The 21,262-nt window shown below is 39.6% G+C and overlaps 1 protein-coding gene across 4 annotated transcripts in view; it reads left to right on the forward strand.

Moving 5' to 3' along the window:
• Positions 1-21,262, forward strand: part of BACH2 (BACH transcriptional regulator 2) — a 358,001-nt gene that overhangs the window by 278,361 nt on the left and 58,378 nt on the right. For all 4 annotated transcript variants that reach the window (XM_028108030.2, XM_028108032.2, XM_028108033.1 and 1 more), the window contains one exon: positions 6,581-6,835. In XM_028108030.2, coding sequence (XP_027963831.1) covers positions 6,593-6,835 — 243 coding nt within the window. In that variant the 5' untranslated portion in view covers positions 6,581-6,592. The remainder of the gene's footprint in view (positions 1-6,580; positions 6,836-21,262) is intronic.

The raw sequence follows: 21,262 nt of genomic DNA on the forward strand, positions 1-21,262 counted from the left end.
CCAAATGCTTAAGTCCACCTCCAAAAGCCCTAACCCCAATGCAATGGTCTTTGGAGATGGAGATGGGATTAGTATCCTTGTAAAAAAACAAAGAGGGACTAGACCTCTCCCTCTTCCCTATGCAAAGACAGTGAGAAGGCAGCTATCTGCAAGCCAAGAAGAGAGCCCTCACCAAAGAACCAAAATCAGCTGGTACCTTGATCTTGGAATTCCCAGACTGAAGAACTATGGGAAGGAAATCCTATTGTTTATGTTACCCAGTTTCTACTATTTTGCTATAACAGCTCAGGCTGACTAAGACACAAACATATCCACACTGCAGGTCATATTAAAGGAAGTACTTCAGGCAGAAGAAAAGTGTGTGTATGTGTGTGTGTGTACTTTATCTTCTTGCTATTTAAATCTCTGTAAAAGATAACTGTTTAAACAAAAATAGTAACAATGTAGTGTGGGGTTTATGACATTTGTGGAAGTAAAATGCATAACCAAGAAGGGAGAAATGGAGGCATACTATTGTAAGATTCTTATACTCTATATGAAGTGGTATAATATCACTTGAAGATAGATTGTGATAATTTAAAGAAGCATACTATAAACCCTAGGTGACCAATAAAATAACAAAACAATGTGTCAAAAAAGGGGATAAGCTTGAATTATAAAAAATACTGTTAATATAAAAACAGAGAGTAAGGAGAAAGGGAACAAAGAACAGATGGGACAAAGAGAAAACAAGTTTCAAAATGGCGTATTTGAACCCTGCCAAGTCAATAATAACATTAAATGTAAATGGTATAAGTACCAGAATTAAAAGTCAGAGATTATCAGATTGGACATTTTTTAAGATTGATTTATTTATTTTAGAGAGGCAGGAGGGAAGAGTCTTAAGCAGCGGAGCCCTATGCAGGGCTCAATCTCACGACCCTGAGATCACGACCTGAGCTGAAACCAAGAGTCTGATGCTTAACTGACTGTACCACCAAGGCACCCCTTGGATTTTTTTTAAAAAGCAGGACTCAACTATATGTTGCCTACAAGAAATACACTTTAAATATAAAGACACAAATAGATTAAAAGGATAAGTAGGGGGATAGATGCTAACACTAAGCAAAAAAAGCTGACGTGACTATTGATATCAGACAAATTAGATTTCAAAGCAAATGATATTTCCAGGAATTAAAAGGTCATTTTGTGATAGAGGAATAAATGACATCAAGAGAAAATAAAAATTCTAACCACATATGCATCTAATAACAGGATTTCAAACTGCATGAAGCAAAAACTGATAGGTAAATCTACAATTAGAGTTAGAGATTTCAGTGACTTCTCAATACCTTGGACAGAAAATTAGTAAAGATACAGAGGATTTGAACATTTATTATACAACTTGACTTAACTGATATTTACAGAACACTCTAGCCGACAACAGAACGCACATTCCTTTCAAATACCTATGGAATATTTACCAAGATAGACCATATTCTGGGATATAAGACAAGTCTCCATAAATTAAAAGGATTGAAGTCATTAGAAGTTTGTTCTCTGACCACAATGGAATTAAATCAGAAAACAATAATAGAAAGATATCTGGAAACTCCTTCAACCATTTGGAAACTAAATAACATTTCCAAATAATTTATACATTAAGAAAGAAACAAAAAGGGAAATTAGAAAGCATTTTAAAATTAATGAAAATTAAAACAACATTTCAAAATTTGTGAGATGTTGCTAAAGCACTACTTGTAGTGAAATGTATAGCATTAAAGCTTTTCTTAGAAAAGTTGAAAGATCTCAGATCAATGAACTCAACTTCCACCTTTGGAAACTGGAAAAAGAGAAGCAAGTTAATGGTCAATTAATCTTTGACAAAGGAGGTAAGAATATGCAATGGGAAAAGACAGTCTCTCCAACAAATTGTGTTGGGAAAACTGAACAGCTAATGCAAAAGAATGAAACTGGACCACTTTCTTACACCATACACAAAAATAAACTCAAAATGGATTAAAGACCTAAATGTGAGACCCAACACTGTAAAAATCCTAGAAGAGAGCACAGGCAGTAATTTCTCTGACATCAGCCTTAGCAACATTTTTCTAGATATGTCTCCTGAAGCAAGGGAAACAAAAGCAAAAATAAACTATTGAAACTGCATCAAAATAAAAAGCTTCTGCACAGCAAAGGAAACAGTCAATAAAACTAAAAGACAATCTACCGAATGGGAGAAGATATTTGCAAATGACTTACCTGATAAAGGATTAGTATCCAAAATCTGTAAAGAACTTATAAAACTGAACACCCAAAAAACAAATAATCTAATTTAAAAATGGGCCAAAGACATGAACAGACATTTCTCCAAAGATATCCAGATGGACAGCAGACATGAATAGATGCTCAACATCACTGATCATTGGGGACATGCCAATCAAAACTACAATGAGATATTACCTCACACCTATCAGAATGGCTAAAATCAAAACCACAAGAAACAGCAAATGTTGGCGAGGGTGTGGAGAAAAAGGAATCCTCTTGCACTGTTGGTGGGAAAGCAAACTGGTGCAGCCGCTGTGGAAAACATTATGGAGGTTCCTCAGAAATTTAAAAATAGAACTACCATATGATCCAGTAATTCCACTGCTGGGTATTTACCCAAAGAATACGAAAACACTAATTCAAAAGGATATATGCACCCCTATGTTTATTGCAGCACTATTTACAATAGCCAAATTATGGATGCAGCCCAAGTGTCTATCAAGAGATGAATGGATAAAGATGTGATAAATGAAATATTACTCAGTCGTAAAAAAGAATGAAATCCTGCCATTTTCAATAACATGGATGGATCTAGAGAGTCTACTGCTAAGTGACATAAATCAGAGAAAGAAATGCCATATGATTTCACTCAAATGTGGAATTTAAGAAACAAAATAGATGAACAAAGAAAAAAAAGAGACAAACCAAAAAAGGATCCCTAACTATAGAGAACAAGTTGATGGTTATCAGAGGGGAGGTAGGGAGATTGGGGTCAGGGGATGGGTGAAATAGGTGAAGGGGTTTAAGAGTATACTTATCATGATGAGCACTGAGTGTACAATATATAGAATTGTTGAATAACTATATTTTACACCTGAAACTAATATAACACTGTATGTTAACTATAGTGGAATTAAAATAAAATTTAAAAAATAATAAAAGGTAATAAAAATTAAAAAGAGCAAATTAAAGCCTAAAGTAAGCAGAAGAAAGGGTACAACAATGATAGCAGAAATCAATGTAATAGAAAATAAAACAATAAGAATCAATTTAACAAAAGCTAGTTCCTTGGGAACATTGATAAAATTTATAAACCTCTAGCCAACCTGGTCAGAAAAGAAAGAAAGATGACACAAATTCCCAATATCAGGAATATGAGATTCAACAAAGATTCTACTAATATTAAAAGGAAAATAAGGAAATACTATGTACAACTTTATGCCAATGAATTTGACAATTTTTTAAAAAAATTGAATTTGTAGTTAAAACTCAAGGCCAAGGAGACTTCACAGGTAAATTCTACCAAATATTTAAGGAAGAAATGATACCAATCCTACAAAGACTCTTCTAGAAAATTGAAGAGGAAGAAATATTTTCCAACTCATTTTGTGACACCAGCATTACCCTGATTAAAAATACATATATGAAAAGAAAACTACAGACTAGTATCCTACATGAGCATGATGCAAAAATTCTTAGCAAAATGTTAAAAAATGAATCCAACAATGTATAATAAGACAAATACATTACGGTCATGTGGAGTTTATTTTAGAGATGCAAGATGGATTTAACATTCAAAAATCAATCATATTATTCATATTAACATACTAAAAAAGAAAAATTATGTGATTATCAATACATGCAGAAAACACATTTAACAAAATCCAGCATCCATTCATGATTTTTTTTAAAAAAAAGAAATTCCCAGCAAACTAGGAATAGAAAGAAATTTCCTCAACTCAATAGGGGCATCTACGAAGCACCTATAGCTACCGTCATAAATAACAGTGAAAGGATGAAGTGTTCCCCTAACATAAGGAACAAGGCAAGGATGTTTGCTCTTACCACTTCTATTCAACATTGCACTAGAGGTTCTAGCCAATGCAATAAGCAAGAAAAAGACGCTGAATTCATTCAGATTGGAAAGGAAGTAAAATGTCTTCATTCACAAACAACATGCATGTTTTTACAAAATTTATGTTATGTACCAAAATAAATAAATAAGGCTGTGAGAACTAATAAGCAAGTTAGGCAAAACTCCAGGATATAAGATCAATACACAAAAACAATTTATATTACTATATACTAGCAATGAAAAATCAGAAATTTAAATTAAAAAGCAAAATCATTTATAATTACATTAAAATAGTAATATCTATGTATAAATCTGAAAAAAAGATATGACCTTGGTTTAGGCAAAGATTTTTTAGACATACCACCAAAAGCATGATCCATAAAAGAAAAAAATTGCTTGATTGGTCTTCATCAGATGAAGACTTTCCGCTCTTCGAAAAACACTGTTAAGAGAATGAAAAGACAGGGGTGCCTGAGTGGCTCAGGTCATGATCCCAGGGTCCTGGGATCGAATCCCATATCGGTCTCCCTGCTCTGCAAGAAGCCTGCTTCTCCCTTTCCAACTCTCCCTGCTTGTGTTCCCTCTCTCACTGTCTATTTCTCTGTAAAAAGTAAATTTAAAAATCTTAAAAAAAAAAAGAGAGAGAATGAAAAGACAAGCTACAGACTTGGAGAAAATACTCACAAATCACATATCTGATAAAGGACTTTTATTCAGAGTATATAACGAATGCTCAAATCTCAGTAATAAGGAAAAGTAGAAAATGGACAAAGAATCTGAGTACACATCTCTTCAAAGAAGGTAAATAGATGGCAAATAAGCACATGAAAAATGTTCAGCATCTTCGGTCATTAGAAAAAAGCAAATTAAAACCACAAAGAGATACCATGGTATACTTATTAGAATGACTGAAACTAGAAAGACTGAGTATAACAAGTGGTGGCAAGGATGTGAAAGAACTAGAACTCTCATACACTGCTGTTGAAATGTGAAATTCTACAACCGCTGTAGAAAACAGGGATAGTCTCTCAAAAAGTTAGACTTACACATACCAAATGATCCATCCATTCTACCCCTAGGAATTTACACAAGAGAAATGAAAGCATATGTTCATGCATAGATTTATACACTAATTCATAGCAGCTTTATTTGTAATAGCCCAAAACTGGAAACACCCAAAGATCCGCCAGTAGATGAATGGATAAAAAATTGTGCTGTATCCATACAATGGAACACTACTCAGCAATAAAGGAACAACCATTTGATGCACGCAACAACATAGAGGAATTGCAAAATAACCATGCTGAGTAAAAGAAGCCAGACATAAAGGAATATAATCTGTATGATTCCATTTACATAAAATATAGAAAATACAAATTAATATATAGTGTCATAAAGCAGACTGTAGTTTTGGGGGAAGAGGGGTACAGAGAGGTGCAAGGGAAGGACTATTAAGGGACATGGAAAGATTTTTTTGATGATTGATGTAGGGTATGTTCCCTGTCTTGATTGTGATGCATACATATGCTAAAACATATCAGACCACCCACTATAACTATATGCAATTTATCGTGGGTTAAAGTTATTAAAATAAATAAGAATGAAGCCAAAAGGAAAGTAAAACTTTATTGGAATTCATACTAGTAGTAGACATTCCTGAAAAACTATGTAAATTAGTTATAGACACTACTTTTTAAAGTACATCAGTGCATACTTCTTGAAGCAAAGAACCCTTTTGTAAAGTAATCTTCACTGTCGAATACATCTTTTTTTATGACTCTTAATGGGATATATTGTGTTTCCTTAAAGAGGATGTATATCAAGTCTGCTGGGATAATGACAGCACAAGTCCACTTCTTTTCAAGAGCATTTCATGAGCGACAACAGCATTCCGTTGGTTGTGCTCTGTCTTGAAGTGGCGGAAGGCAATTGTGATAGCTCGCTCTACCAACTCTGTAGTACACATAAAGTTCACTTCGCTTGTTCAGTTATGTATTGTGATTAGATATTTACTCTGCTTGGCATCTTAGCCAAACGTCAACCTAGGAGCTTACGTGTACTTTGTCAAGAGAGCATAGTAAACACTTCAAAATGATTCATTTCCCCTTAGCACAAAGCTCAATCAATACTTGAATTGGAACCATGTATATGTGGAAGTTCCTTTTTCAGTCGGCTAGCAAAATCAAAACTACTAAGTCTTAGAATACCTATGTGTTTTAAATGTTTTGGGTGTTTCATTAAGGGACCTGGCTTTGTTTCCATGGGGTAAAAGGATGCAGTAAAAGGAAAGATAAAAGTCAGCCATCGAACGTGACTTTCCAGATATGTTTTCTGAGCTCATTGTGCTGAGCATGAATATGTTAAAGGACAATTCTTTTTGCCAGGCTCATGGCCGTGGGTCACAGGAACTGTGACATTCTTCTCACCTTCTGTATCTGACTCAGGTAGCTCTGGTGACCCCACCTTTCTCTCTTTCAGGGTGTGAACGGCATGTCTGTGGATGAGAAGCCTGACTCCCCCATGTATGTGTATGAGTCCACAGTCCACTGCACCAACATCCTCCTGGGCCTCAATGACCAGCGGAAAAAGGATATTCTCTGTGACGTGACTCTGATCGTGGAAAGGAAGGAGTTCCGGGCCCACCGGGCTGTGCTGGCCGCATGCAGTGAATACTTCTGGCAGGCGCTGGTTGGACAGACGAAAAATGACTTGGTGGTCAGCTTGCCTGAGGAGGTACGGTAGTTTGGTTTGCGTGTCATTGCTCGTGGAGGTTTATCAACCTGTAGACAGTTGGCTAAGTAGGAGCTAAAAGGTGGACCCTGGGCCCCATTCCTGCTCAGGGGCTGATGTCCAAGTCACCAAAACTATTAGGTTTGCCGCATAGCCAGTTTCTATTTGAGGCACTTAAAATCTCAGAGGCATGAATCTGAGCAGAGCATCTTTGTCAGGGAGCCTCACCTCACCTGTGGCTCATAGCCACTCGTAGTTTCTAGTTCACTTACTCTTCAGGTTTTGAGTAGGACAGCAAAAGTTTGCTACAGTCCTAGATGTGGGATCTGAGTCACTGGGACCGTGGCTATGGTTTTTCTCTTTCAGATGGTTGAAGGAGCACTTGATTTCCCTTGAGAGTAAAAGAATGAGAGTATTCACAGCACCTGCCTTGCTTGGGGGAAAAGTAAAAGCAATCAGTAATTTTCACAGTTAATATAGTAGGATTCTAAGAAGTGCAAACTTGCTTTTCTCACCATTGTTGAAAATACCCTACTCATGTTTCTTAATTACTTCAGTGAGTACAGTTACATCTGTACTATAGGGACACTAGTAGCTGGACCCGTTCTGTTGAGAGTTGACATCCATTCAGTTGGATGGCCTAAGCTGCAGGAACTTAAAAGATGGGCTTCATAATGACAAAACATGAAATTGGTCACCCTTTGAACTGTGTATACAAGTCCTCTATTTTCATCATCTTCGCTCCCTTTCATTTACATGGGACCAAGGGTAACACTGAGCAGCCTTACACCTTGGGTTCAGGTCCAGAATCTTTCACTGTGCATCTATACAGTGTCTAACACTAGGGCCACCACAAACAGTTGTGCAGGCTGTGCACTGCACAGTTCCCAGAGGTACAACTCAAATCTATAGTCTGTGTGACTGGAGCCCCAGAGTTGGGCAGTGGCCCACAGCAACAGAGCAGCTTTTCGCAGCAACTCTGAAAGATACCAGAGGCCCCATGACCCTGATGGGAGGTGCTAGTAGTACCACTAGCATTAAATTCCAGGGGTCACAAACCCAAATGCCTCCAGAGGCCTGGCAAGTAATAAAAATGAATAAAGCAGGATGCGTATAAGACACTAGGATGAGGTGGAGCAAGCACCTGCTCCACAGAAAGGCATCCAAATTCAACATTAAAAAACAAATACGCAACCAAGTCACAGGGGTCAGAGAGGGTCACCAGATCCAGTCCCTTGTTAAACAACATCTCCTGTTAGCCCTGCAGAACAAGAGAGAGGCCAGCTAAGAGTGGGGACTGCATAAGCACTCAACATTTTCACATTCTTCTTCTTTTTTATGTACCCACATGAAAGGCTCCAGTACCACACTCCTCACACCCCTAGGAATTAGATAACTAGAAAGATCCTAGTACCGGAGGCTAAAGGACAAATCGGTTGCAGATAACGTACTCAGGGCTGGTGTAGGGAGGGAAACTTATGTATCAACTAATGTGGGAAGGCCAAGGAATGGCAGCTGTGGTGTGATCCTGAGCTGGATTTTCCTCATCTACATCAATGGGCGAATATTTAACCTGTCATTAGCTGAGATGATAAACATAGAAGTTCTCAGCATGGTCTCTATCCCATAGTAGGCATTCATTAAATGTTAAGATCCCTTCTCCTCTAGATGGGCAGCAAGAATGCCTTTGCAGTTTATTCCAATTCTGGAATTCTCTGGAAATATTTGGAAACTTCCAATTATCCAGAATGATCTTGGGGAGAGGTTGGAGCTTATAGTTTATTTATTATCTATATCTGCTTGAGAACTATTTCATTTGTGTTTTTTACCGATTTTCAAAAAAATCGGTTATATTAAAATATGTTTAAAATGAAAATCATATTTTATGTAATTTAGTCTCTCTTCAGTGACTATTGGCCCCATCTTGAGACTTCCTGGACCATGTGCCCTAAACTCTGGCCTGCCCCCAGTTAGCTCTGGGATCCTGATATAGTCACTTAAACCCCTCTCTGAGCCCTAGTTTCTACCCATAAAAATGCCTAAAACTCTGAAGTCCTTGAATTATTTATCATAATACAATAAGAAGACAGTAAAATTTAAAGGAAACCAGGATATAAATGCATATGGCATAACTAAAAGTTTCTTTAGGTCAAATCCCTGATAATCACTTATTTCCTTGGCATTAGGGACTCTTTTTTTTTTTAAGATTTATTTATTTATTTGAGAGAGAGAGAAAGAGAGTGCAGAGGGAGGGGCAGAGGGAAAGAATCTCAAGCAGACTCCCCGCTGAGCACAGAGCCCTACTCAGGGGCTTAACCTCAAGATCCTGAGATCATGACCTGAGCTGAAATCAAGAGTTGGACACTCAACCAACTGAGCCGCCCAGACGCCCCAGCATTAGGGGCCCTTTAAAGCAAGAGGCACATTGTATAGACATCACACAAAAATCTGCTATTTGGCCTTTTTGCTTTGTTTGTGTTCTAAGTAAGTGGGAATTTGCAATGTGTTGATTTTCTTTCTTCCTAGTCGTGTAAAATGATTGCCATTTCTACATTATCTACACTTCCAAACCATTAAAACCTGGTGCTCAGGTATGTGAAACCTTCAGATATAACCAGATTTTTTTTCCTTCCTATGAAACATAAATTCATATTGTCAGTAACCCAGCTTTTAAGTATCTTGCTGATGGAGCATGCAAGCCAGCCACAGTGGCATTTTCCTTTGTGGGCCTGTAATTGTTTCTGAGGCCTCCTTTCAAGAGCCCACTCCCTCTGCTCAGAGCACCCTCCTGTGGCCCCAAGTGCTAAGCATTGTTTTCCTCTCCATGTGTGCACACTAAAATGTCCTTGCAGGCTCTAGAGTCATTGTCCCACTTAGCTCAGTGAATGACTTTAGAATTTGAATTAAGTAGTGAATAAGCAAACATCCCAAACATTACCATGGAAAGTAGCTGCTTGGAATTAATTGGCATTTGGCTCATATGATGTAAGAAAAAAGATTTGCACCTGGGTGACTCAGTCAGTTAGGCGTCTGCCTTTGGCTCAGGTCATGATCCCCCAGGGTCCTGGGATTGAGCCCCGCATCGGGCTCCCTGCTCAGCGGGGAGCCTGCTTCTCCCTTTCCCTCTGCCTGCTGCCCTGCCCACTTGCGCTCTCACTCTCTCTCTCTCTGTCAAATAAATAAACAAAATCTTTAAAAAAAAAAAGAAAGAAAGAAAAAAACATTTGATTAGCTCCTTGGAAATTTTTAAACCCCGTCATTATCCTGTCACCAAATTCAAATCAACTTCTGGTTTGTCCCAGCCTTGTTCACACTTGGCTCACCTCTACACTTCCTAGCCAGCTTCTGTGCTTCTCAGGGGTCCCTCATGGCTGAGTCTGAAAGCTCTTTCTTGGACTATGAAACTTCCAGACACATACTGCTGCCTGTCCCACTCCCCTACTTGGTCAGTTTAGACCAAACCCAGCTCTGGTATCTAGTTGTCCAGTTGTGCAGTTCTACCCCAAACTCCTGACTCCCAATGGGCAGTGCTCTTACTAGCAAATTAGAGCCACTCACAGTGCCCAGTATAGCCTCTAAACTAAAAGGGAGCAAAACAAAAATAGAGGCCTCCTTCTCGAAGTCAAGGAGTAATGGAAATGTCTTGCTCTTTTTTTTTTTCCTTTTCTGTTTTTTTTTTTTCCTAAAATGGAATTACAGTCCCTAGAGTTTATATGACTTGAGTGTTGGCTCCTGATTGAAAAACACGCCCAAGAATGTGTATCAGCAAAAAGTAAGACATAAGGCATTGAACTTAGTACTTTTTCTTTAAATAATAAAACAGATCATTTAGTTTATAATTATAGTAAGTCTATTTTGTGCTAAGAGATGAAGAGAAAGTGGTCAATGTGCCAACATTGCAAGGTCGTTACTACACTGCTCATTAGTATTAAAGTTGGCTCAACAAACCCCTCCTTAGCTGTAGTCATGGAGACCATTTTGGGCTGGATGCCAACCATGCTGGAAGTGGCATCACAACCGTGAAGGTCAGTTCTGTGGTGTGTCGAGTACAGGGGGCAGGAATGGGGTGTGTTTCCTTAGAAGACATGGAACCCACAGTGGGTTTGCCTAGCAGCCCCAGTTACGGGGCTCTCCCAGAATGCCAGAGGAAGAGCAGCTGTTAAGAGGTTATTGCCAAGGTCTATTATCAAAAAGTCCAAAGATAACAAGTATTGGCGAGGATGTGGAGAAAAGGGAACCAACCCTTGTGCACTGTTGGTGGGAATGTAAATCAGTGCAGCCACTGTGGAAATAGGATGGAGATTCCTCAAAAAATTAAAAACAGAACTCCCAGGGTGACCCAGCAATACCACTTTTGGGTATATATCTGAAAGAAATATAATCACTATTTCCAAGAGATATCTGCACTCCCGTATTCATTGCAGCATTATTCACAATAGCCCAGATGTGAAAACAACTCGTCTATTGACAGGACTGGATAAAGAAAAGGTGCTGTGTGTGTGAATAGTATTCAGGAAAGGAAAGAAATCCTGCTGTTTGCAGCAACATGAGTAAACCTGGAGGACATTATGCTAAGTGCAAGCCAGACATAGAAAGACAAATATTGCAGGATCTCACTATATGTGGCATCTAAAAAAAGGCAAACGATAGTAACAGAGAGTAAATGGTGGTTATTAGAAGCTTCAGGGAGGGGGTGGGGCAAAAGTGGAAATATTGATCAAAGGGTACAAACTTTCAGTTATAAGATGAATAAGTTCCGGAAACAGGGTACAGCATGGTGACTATAGTTAAAAATAATGTATTATACAATAGAAATTTGCTAAAAGAATGGATCTCAAATGTTCTCACCGCACGCACGCGTGTACACACACACACACACACACACACACACACAAATGATAACCATGGGAGGTGATAGATATGTTAGTTTGATTGTAGTAATCATTTCAGTTCACATGCACATATCAAAACATCACTTGTATACCTTAAATATATACAGTTTTTATTTGTGAAAATTAATTAAATATTTTTAAAACAAGGGGAGGGTAGAGGCAAAGCTCTACCACCTTTCTTTGGGCTGTACTGCCCATGGTCTTTCACCCTCTAGAGAAGGGAGAGGTTTCATGCAGAGAATAGCTGTTGGGTAGGGCTAAGTATGCCTCCTCAGGTGGCCCACATGCTTTCTTAGGTATAAATATATTTCAAACTTTGGCTTGCTCTCTCTATCTCTGTCTTTTGCTTTCTCTCTCTTTTGCTTCTCTCTCCCTCTCTCTCAACATTTTAGGGCAGATCTCATTTTTGCAGTGCTAAACAAAAAGGAAAACTGACCCAGAAGGATTCTGAAGCAAAAGCATTTGTTAAGTCTTCTTCTTCTTTTTTTTTTTTTTTGTAAGTCTTAACCACAGGGTGCAATAAAGGGTACAGTCTGCAATAGTACTGCCAAGCACAGAGACCAAATAGGAAATTATGCAATCTTCTTGATTGAAAGTTTCTAGAGGAGATGAAAGTTGTTAATGTCTCTGGGATGGCTTAGGCCCAGTCTTTTAAAGAAGCAGTAAGATCATCATGATTATCTTTGGACAGTGTTTTCAGTGTGTCTAATACTACAGCAAGTACCTAACACTGTAGCACAAGCTGCCAACAGCGTTCTTAGCCTGAGCGTAACTTTGGGGGAGGTGAGAATTGATGGGAAACAGTAATTGAGGTATTTGGAGAGTGGCATGACCAAGATAAGAAGAACCAAACACTCACCCACCCCAGAGCACAGAGCCAGCCCTTTGGCCTCCCCCCATTCACCACCTAGACAAAACTCTGAAGAAGAATAATAGGCAAAATTTTAGATGTAAGGAGCATCAGCCATGAGTTGCCAGGAAAACCAGTTTGAACCTTGGCACTAACCACATCTAAGGTTTTGACCAAGCCAGTCAGCCTCTTTGGGCTTCTGTTTCCTCATTCATTTTTTCAGTCATTCAACAAATATGTATCAAGGCCCTGCTATTTACCAGGAGGCGCTGTTCTAGCTACTGGGTGAACCTAGGGAACAAAACTAAGTTTATATTCCAGTGGGGGAGAAGGAGGAAAGACAGAAAATAAATATAATATGTACTTGGTTAGATACTGTTGAGAATAAAACAAAAGGGGGCTAAGGAATGTCAGGGCACTGCAATTTTAAATACGGTGGTCAACAATGACATTGTGTGGTGACAGATGGTAGCTACACTTGTGGGGAACGTAGAATAATGTATAAATTTATTGAATCACTATGTTGTACACCTGAAACTAAGGTACCATTGAGTGTCAACTATACTCAATAAGTAGATAGATAGATGATAGATAGATAGGATGGTTTAAAAGGACCTTTTCGAGGGGATGACTTTGACTAGAGACTTGAAGGAGGTGAAGGAGCCAGCCATGCTGACATCTGGGTGGTCTAGGCAGAAGGAATAGCAAGGAAAAGCTCTGAGGCTGGAATGGGCCTGGCATGATTGACATACTGTAACAGAATGAGCAGGTGGTAGAATGGGAGGAGGCATGTCACGTAACGGGACCAGGCTGTGCACCTTTTAGAAACATTACCTCTTCTTGGAATGAGCTGGGAGGCCATTTGGAGGGTTTTGCAGATCATTTTGACTGCTATATGAAAATAGACTGAAAGAGGGACGCCTGGGTGGCTCAGTCGGTTAAGCGTCTGCCGTCGGCTCAGGTCATGATCTCAGGGTCTTGGGATCAAGTCCCACATCGGGCTCCCTGCTCAGAGGGGAGTCTGCTTCTCCCTCTCCCTCTGCCTGCCACTCCCCCTGCTTGTGAGTGCTCTCACACGCCACTGAGTCTCTCTCTCTGTCAAATAAATAAATAAAATACTTAAAAAGAGAGAGAGAAAGAAAATAGATTGAAAGAGAGGGCAAAGGCAAAAGCAAGGAAAACATTTAAGATGCTAAGGCAACAACCCAGACTTGATACAGTGGCCTAGATCAGAGTGATAGCAATAGAGTGATGATCAGTATCAGATTCTGGTGATATTTTTAAGGTGGAACTTACGGGATTTCCTTATAGAATGGATATAGGATGGAAGAGAAAGAGAGGAGTTAAAGAGAACTCCAAGGTTGGGGTCTGAGCTGTTGGAATGGGGTTGCCATTAACTGGGATTGGTGAAGACAGGGAAAAGTAGGTTTCAAGTGGTAAGAATGGGAATAAGAGTTCTATTTCATACACATTACGTTTGAGGTGTGTGTTAACATCAGAGTAGAGATGTCTGGTACACAGTAGGATGTGCATGGTTAGAATTCATGGGACAAGTTCAACCTGGAGATAGAAGTTTTAATACCAGATTATTGGGGATACTGAAAGGCATAAGACAAAAATACAGTCATCAAGAGAATAAGTGTAGATAAGGAAGGAAAAAAAAAAAGAGGTCCCAGGATTGAACCTTGGGGCTTTTTAGAATTAAGAAGTCAGAGAGATAAAGAGGAGCCAATGGGGTAGACCAAGAAGGAACAGCCATTGAGATAGAAGGAAAAGCAGAAATATATAATGTCCTGGAAACCAGGTAAAGAAAGCATTCCAAGGAGGAGAGAGTAATCAACTATGTCAAATGTTGCTAATAGTCAGCTCAGATGAAGGCTGAAAATTGACTGTCTAGCAGATTGGAAGCCATTTGTGATTTCATGGAGCACTTTTGTGGGGAGCAGTGGGATTTTAAAAAAATGTGATTGTGTTCTAAAGAGAATGGAAAGAAAGGAATTTAAAAGCTAAGGTAGGCTACATTTTTTAGGCTTTTTGAGTTAAAGGGAGCAGAAAAATGGGCCAGCAGCTTGAGGAAAATGGTGTTAAAGGTTTCCTTTGTTTTGTTTTGTTTTGTTTTAAGTGGGAAGAAATTTGTTTTTCATGTTTTCACTCTGTGGTAAAGATGATCAGTATTCACCCACGTCCAATTTTCCTCTCTTTCCTGGACACACAGGAAGACCAAATTTACAATCAGGCGTGCTATGTAACTAGATGTAGCCAAAGAAACATGAGTAGAAGTCATGGGTCACTTCTGATCTGAGACAGTTAAAAGTAGGTATGAGTTCTTCGTGTTCTTTCCCATCCATTTAACCGGTGTCAGAGAACTCCAAGAACTCGAGATGTTGGAACGGTAGCCCATATCCCTGACTCACTGCTGGAGAAGAGCCATGTGATTCAAATCAGACTCTGACGTGAATGAGAAATGAGCCTTTATGTTAAGCCATTAAGAGTTGGTATTTGTTTCCTGAGCACAACCTAGCCCATCCTGACTAAGACTTGGGCTGATGGCAGTGTTGCAAAAGAGAGAGAAAACTTGATAATACAGGAGACAGAAGACCAATTGCTAAACAAATGCCCTTAGGTACTTGAAAGAGGATGGGGTCTACTGAGCAAGTGGGCAAACTCAACTTAGCAAGGCACATCCTTATCTGAAAGTGATCTCTGAGGTCTGACCCTGTGCTGTGGGTTCATAGCCCTTGAACTTTGTAGGTTCCTGCCAGAGGGAGAGAATAAATCCTACTGATCAGAAAGAGAGGAGAGATGTTTGGATGGAGATGGTAGGGAAAGGCCTTGGAGGGGGGGAGGCAAACCAGTCGGGAAAGGAAAGAGCCACAGGATTTCACAAGAGGAACGAGCTCACTTCTCCTACTCATCTTCATGAATTCTCCCTGACTTTTCAGAAATGGTCTTACAAGAGATGAGAGTTAAAGAGCTGGAGAACCACAGGGCTGGTTGATAACCTAGAACACAAGCAAGTAGTAGACGATTTTTTTTTTTAAGATTTTATTTATTTATTGGAGTGATACATAGAGAGAGCTAGAGAGCACAAGTGAGGGAGAAGGAGAAGCAGGCTCCCCACTGAGCAGGGAGCCCGATGCGGGGCTCGATCTCAGGATCCTGGAATCATGACCGGAGCCGAAGGCAGACGCTTAACGACTGAGCCACCCAGGCGCCCCGTAGTAGACGATTCTGATCATTGCTCTTTCACCATTTCCGAAGGTTTTAGGATTTTGAAAAACATATTTACATTTAATGACCTCGATTTTGATATAAGTAGGGAGTAGCAGTCCTGGTGACCAGCCTGACTTGCAGGGCTGCTCGTCAGATTATTGAAACGCGATCTGTTAGGCTCCTTGGAAGGATGGTGCTATATAAACAGGAGGTGCTATTATTCCCATAAAAGGAAAGCACAGTCTTCTCTGATGAAATGGCTCTTACCTCAGAATCCTCATTAAAAGCTCTGGTGCAATTTTGCAGGTTGCATTAGTGAGACTTGGCAGCAGATGAAAAAGAAAAAGCAAATAAATAATAAGTCAAAACATTCCAGGTAACTACTTGCTGGCAAGTAAGAAGTTTTCAAGTCCTAGAATCATGCTGATAGTTTTGAAATGCCTAAAGGCAGAACTTATTTATAGTAACGTAAAGGTGACTTCCAGCCCTGAAATCTGGGCCTCAGTCTCAAATGGGGGGAGTAATAAAGTGAAGCCAAGAAAATAAGAGCTAATACTATTGTGATTCCATCTCCAAAGGCTGCTCAATGGTGCTGATACAGAGGGAGGGAAATCTGGTGTGAAAAATAGCCACAGCAATAGCTAATTTTAAAATTGAAATGCATAAGCTGTTTCCAAACTCTTACATTTTTTTAAATCCTGAGGCCAGTAAGTCCTATTTAAAGAAACTTAGCAGAAATGCGCTCCTATTTTGGCATAGTAGAAGGAGTTGAGTTGACAAAAACTAAGACATATCTAAAAATTATTTTTAAGTGACCTGATTTAAAGCCAGTTTAAGGGTTCTTTTCACTATACCTATTTATTCCTAGATTGTAGGAGATGACCTCAGTAGTCAACATTTCTAAATGGATTTAAACAAAGCCTTTGACAGTAAAGGCATTTGCCTTACATTTTATAAAATTAGTTACCGGCACGTCTATTCATTTTAAACCTCTTCCGTATATATGTATTAAATGTCCCTTACGTTTCTTTCTTTTCCCTATTATGGAATCTCTTAGCTATTTCAATTAAGATTAATAATAGCTTTAAAGACAAAGTTCAGAGCTGTAAAGTTCGTCACTTGATCAGTAATCATAACTATTATTTTGTCATATTTAATCATAGAACCTGGGCCTTTAACAGGGTACTTAATTAAACTTTTAATTCATGATAAGAACTTAAATAGCACTGGGGAGAGTTTTTAAAAATTATTTCCACTTCCCATCCAGATTACCAAAAAAAAAAAAAAGTGTGCTAGAGAAACATCATGGCCGTCAGCCAAGGGTATTGTAGGTCATGCCAACATGAACTGGCAGCAAGCCATTGTCCAATTAGCATGGCTTCATCGTTGCAGAGTAATCACTCTCGAGTAGATGGTTGAGTCACTCATGATGTAGTGGTACTTCACTTGAGCCAGTTCTTCTTAGAATAGGTTTCTTGTTCACTGTTATTACCTGCCCTACTTTGCCAATAAAAGCACAGGACCATTTAGGCTGAAAGCCGAACGGAAGAGAAACATCGATTATGTATCTTGTTTCTCTTTGCTTCCTGAAAACTGAGATTGCAATTAAACAGTGAAATCATGGTGTGTTTTTTAAATGAGTTACAAGAAAATACAGTTTCCACACCAAAATACTCAGAGTTGGAATCCAAGAGTCAGTTTTTATTCTCTCTTTTCTTTGGCAGCTTTAACACTTGGCACAAATTTGAGGATATCAGTAAAGTTACCTAATAATCTTAATGGATTCACATTCCATTCAAAAAGTTGGAATGTCACCAAACTGCTTCAGGTTTCAGTTCTATTGTTGGGGTGTCCATGACATTTCTGTTGGGTGTACAGTTGTACAAGCAGAAGCTTTTCAAAGAGACCCTTTTTATGGTGAGAACACCTGGATTCTTGGTTGGACAAGCTGTAAACCAGGAAATTGATTCAGGAATTTCTTAATAAAATGGATCATATCCAGACATTGGAGTGATGTGTGGTTGTCAGTAGAAAAGGCTGCTCTTAGAAGCACAAAGAAAGTAAAATAAAATTGTTGGCAGTAATCAGTTAATACCTTACGTTTCTATTCTTGTTTGTTTTGGTTTTTAACCAAATCCCAGGCTAAATCAAAGGGTGCGTTGTTTTTGCTTTCAAGAGTGGAGCAATTAAATAATGGCACTTTGGGTTTTCTGCTATCTCAGAAGTGTTCTTTTTCCTATTAACTCGGTGCATGTAGTAAAATTTATCACTTTGCCATAGACTTTTAAAATATGTTGACAGTCTCTCTACCCGACATTGGCACCGGCTCCAAGCTAGCTGATGATTCAGTGAGCTTTACTGTCTGAGATGGACTTCTGCATGCAGCCTGGCAAAGACTGTATGTGAAAAAGCTAATGCATTCAGCACCCTGGGTGGGATGGAGCCAGGCCTCCAACGTGAGCACAGTTTTTGACTGACTGGCAGCAAAAAGAAATACCGGCAGCTGTTCCCAAGCAAGCCAAAGAGTTGGCCCAGGAGTTTAAAAAAAAAAAAAAAAGCTGAAATTTAGCCAACTAAAGATTCCCGTGTTTAGAAGAAAATCAGAGGAAGGATACAGAAGGTCACAATTACAGCTGAAGTCGCAACTATCTCATTTTGTCTTCTGCTTTATAAAGTATGGTATTAAATATCATCGCGACTCATTTTTTCTGATTCTTTCTGAGTCTTCATTTTTGCTCCGTTGCTTTTTTTCTTTTTTGTAAGATTTTATTTATTTATTTATTTGTCAGAGAAAGAGAGCGAGCACAAGCAGAGGGAGAACCAGGCTCCCCGCTGAGCAAGGAGCCCGATGTGGGGCTCGATCCCGGGACCCTGGGATCATGACCTGAGCCGATGGCAGGTGCATAACCAACTGAGCCACCCAGGCATCCCTCATTTTTAATTCTTTATTTGCAAAGGCTGCTGACAGATTATTCTTCCTAAAGACAATATAGAGTGATACCCTTCGGGGAGGCGGCACCAGCAAGCAGAACAGAGTAGGGCGGGGCAGGTCTGTGAGGGCAGTGGCCACACACGTGTAGGCTGAGCCGTGTTGAGTGACGTGGGTTGGAATGGAATTATGTGTGCAAGTCACTTCAGCGATCTGTCCGCAGAGGCCTTCTGACGCCTCACAACTGACCTATCATTCTTGTTTCATTAGTTACAAAAAGAGATGGGTGGGGAAAACAGAACAGTTACTAAAGGACCAGGAAAATGTCTGCTAAAAGATAGGACTTCTCAAGGGTCTTGCCATGTAAAGATGAGCACTCTAGTAGCAGAGTGCTTCTTCCTTCCAAGGAGACACCTTAGGCTGTGGGAATCTTCTGTCTCCCTAGAGAAGCTGCAGTCACCCAGGAGTTGAACTGTGTGCCCTGTCACAGGAAGATGGGAAGACTAGGACTGTGGACCATCAGGAGTTTAGGGTAAGAACTTCGTAGTGTGGGGAAATTAGTGGGATCCTAAAAATATTCGAAGCACACCTTTTGTAACTCTGGAGATTCTGGGGGTGACTTAAATCCATCCGATTTACAAGATGTTCATAGAGAGAAATGCGATGACCTTTCGACGTTCTCTTTAACAAAGTATCTGCATGCCTCCTATTTCAGGCGGTTACAATAAATGTTGACCAGATGTTCTCACTCACAGAACAGAAGAAATAGTATCCTTGCTACATCTGAGGGATTTTGGCTGTGTTAAAGGAGAATTTTATAGCAGTGTAAGATGCTAGACACTGAAATAAGGTACAAAAAAATACAGAATTACCTTCAGAGGAATTGGGGTGTGGATGTGTGGTATGTTTAAAGTAGATATTCAAAAAGACAAGGTGGCTTAAGTAAAGCAGTTCATAGATGCAGAGGAATGGAACACATGACCTTTTCATAGGTCACTTCTTTGGGGGATTACCTTAAAAATATAAGGCAAGATCATTTCCTTCAAAGAGCTTGCAATATTGTTGAAGAATCAAGATAAAACCAATGAAATCAAAGCTGAACAATTCAAGAGCATTCGTTGTAGCTGCCAAGTTGTGCTGGCCATTGTTTGCCACGTGGGAAAGGACAGGATTTTCCTTTCATCTCCTCTGTGAAGTTTAGACCACCTAAAACGAACACTCACAGGACCGATAGGACTTTCTTGGGGAGCGCATGGAGAGAGACCCTCCAGGAGAGGTCACTGGCATGGCCGAGGCCTAAAAGGAAGCATTCACAGGGCACTGAGGAGCCAGCTTTGATCAGCGCAAATGGCAGGTTTAGGGAAATAATTCAAAATATGGTCAGATTCCATGGGGCCTTAGCATGAAAGAATAAAATTTAGACAAAAGAATTTAATCTTGATCAGATAAGCAATAGAAATTCACTGAAATGTGAGCCAAGAAGTAACATAATGAAAAATTGTTTAAGGAATATCTGTTTAGCAATGGAATGGTTAATGGATAGAAGAACAAACTACTCCAGTAGAGGGCACAGCCAGGAGATCCACCCTGATCCTAGCATGAGCTGAAAAAGGTCTGTGCCATGGGGAAAAGACAGGGAAAATGATAGCACCTTCCCCAGATCCCAGAAAATTGGATGTGGGGAACACACAGGTAGAGAAAAAGGCCATGGAACATTGATATGTATCAATGGTGCTTTACATCTACCCAAGGCACTGAGAGTACAGAACTGAAGAGACAGATCTGAGGAACCCTGGCGTGCGGGTGATGGCCGAAATCACCAAGAAGCAATGATCCTCAGAAAAGAGAAGAGAAAAAGGGGCAGGCAGGGACTGAGGTTGACTTCAACACTTAGACCCCCATTGCTGATTTCTCTACTAAAAATGAGGTTTACTCAGGATTGCTGGCTTTCACTTTACCTTCAGTAATGTGGGAAATATTTCATCTCCAACAGTTTATCTCACTGAGGCTATGTACAGAGATGCTTCCTAAATCACCTGTTAGGGAGTATGCCTCCTGAGCATCAGGTCTTACTTAGACCTGCATACAAGGACCCACAAGGAGATGCCAAATTTCTAGAGCACAAAGCCCTTGCCTCAGGGTTATTTGTAATCTGGTATCATGTGTTTTTAAATGCCAGGAACAGATTCAGGCAAAGGTGATCACTTAGGATTTAAAAACATGATGATGAATGTTTGACGGACATTACTGTAGTACAAAGTAACACACAGAGACACCAAGTAACACCACACACACACTGCCTTCACACCTCCACAGGCAGGGATCAATCTGAGCATCACTCCTGGTGGGCCAACCAGGTATTAGATGTTTTCTGATGCAAATACTCATGAAATATACATCCTCCCTAAAGTATACATTGATGTATATATCCAATGATGTATAGCTTGACCTCATAAAGCCTTTTATCTAGCTTCCAGTTAGAGGAAAATCAAGGATTAGATAAATGAGCTTAACAACACCAGGAAGGAAGAAGCAACAGGTCAAAT

The sequence above is a fragment of the Eumetopias jubatus genome, unplaced genomic scaffold (genome assembly GCF_037043125.1).
Source record: "Eumetopias jubatus isolate StellerSeaLion01/CBP00866 unplaced genomic scaffold, mEumJub1_p1.0 scaffold_6, whole genome shotgun sequence".
In the NCBI taxonomy this organism is placed as follows: Eukaryota; Metazoa; Chordata; class Mammalia; order Carnivora; family Otariidae; genus Eumetopias; species Eumetopias jubatus.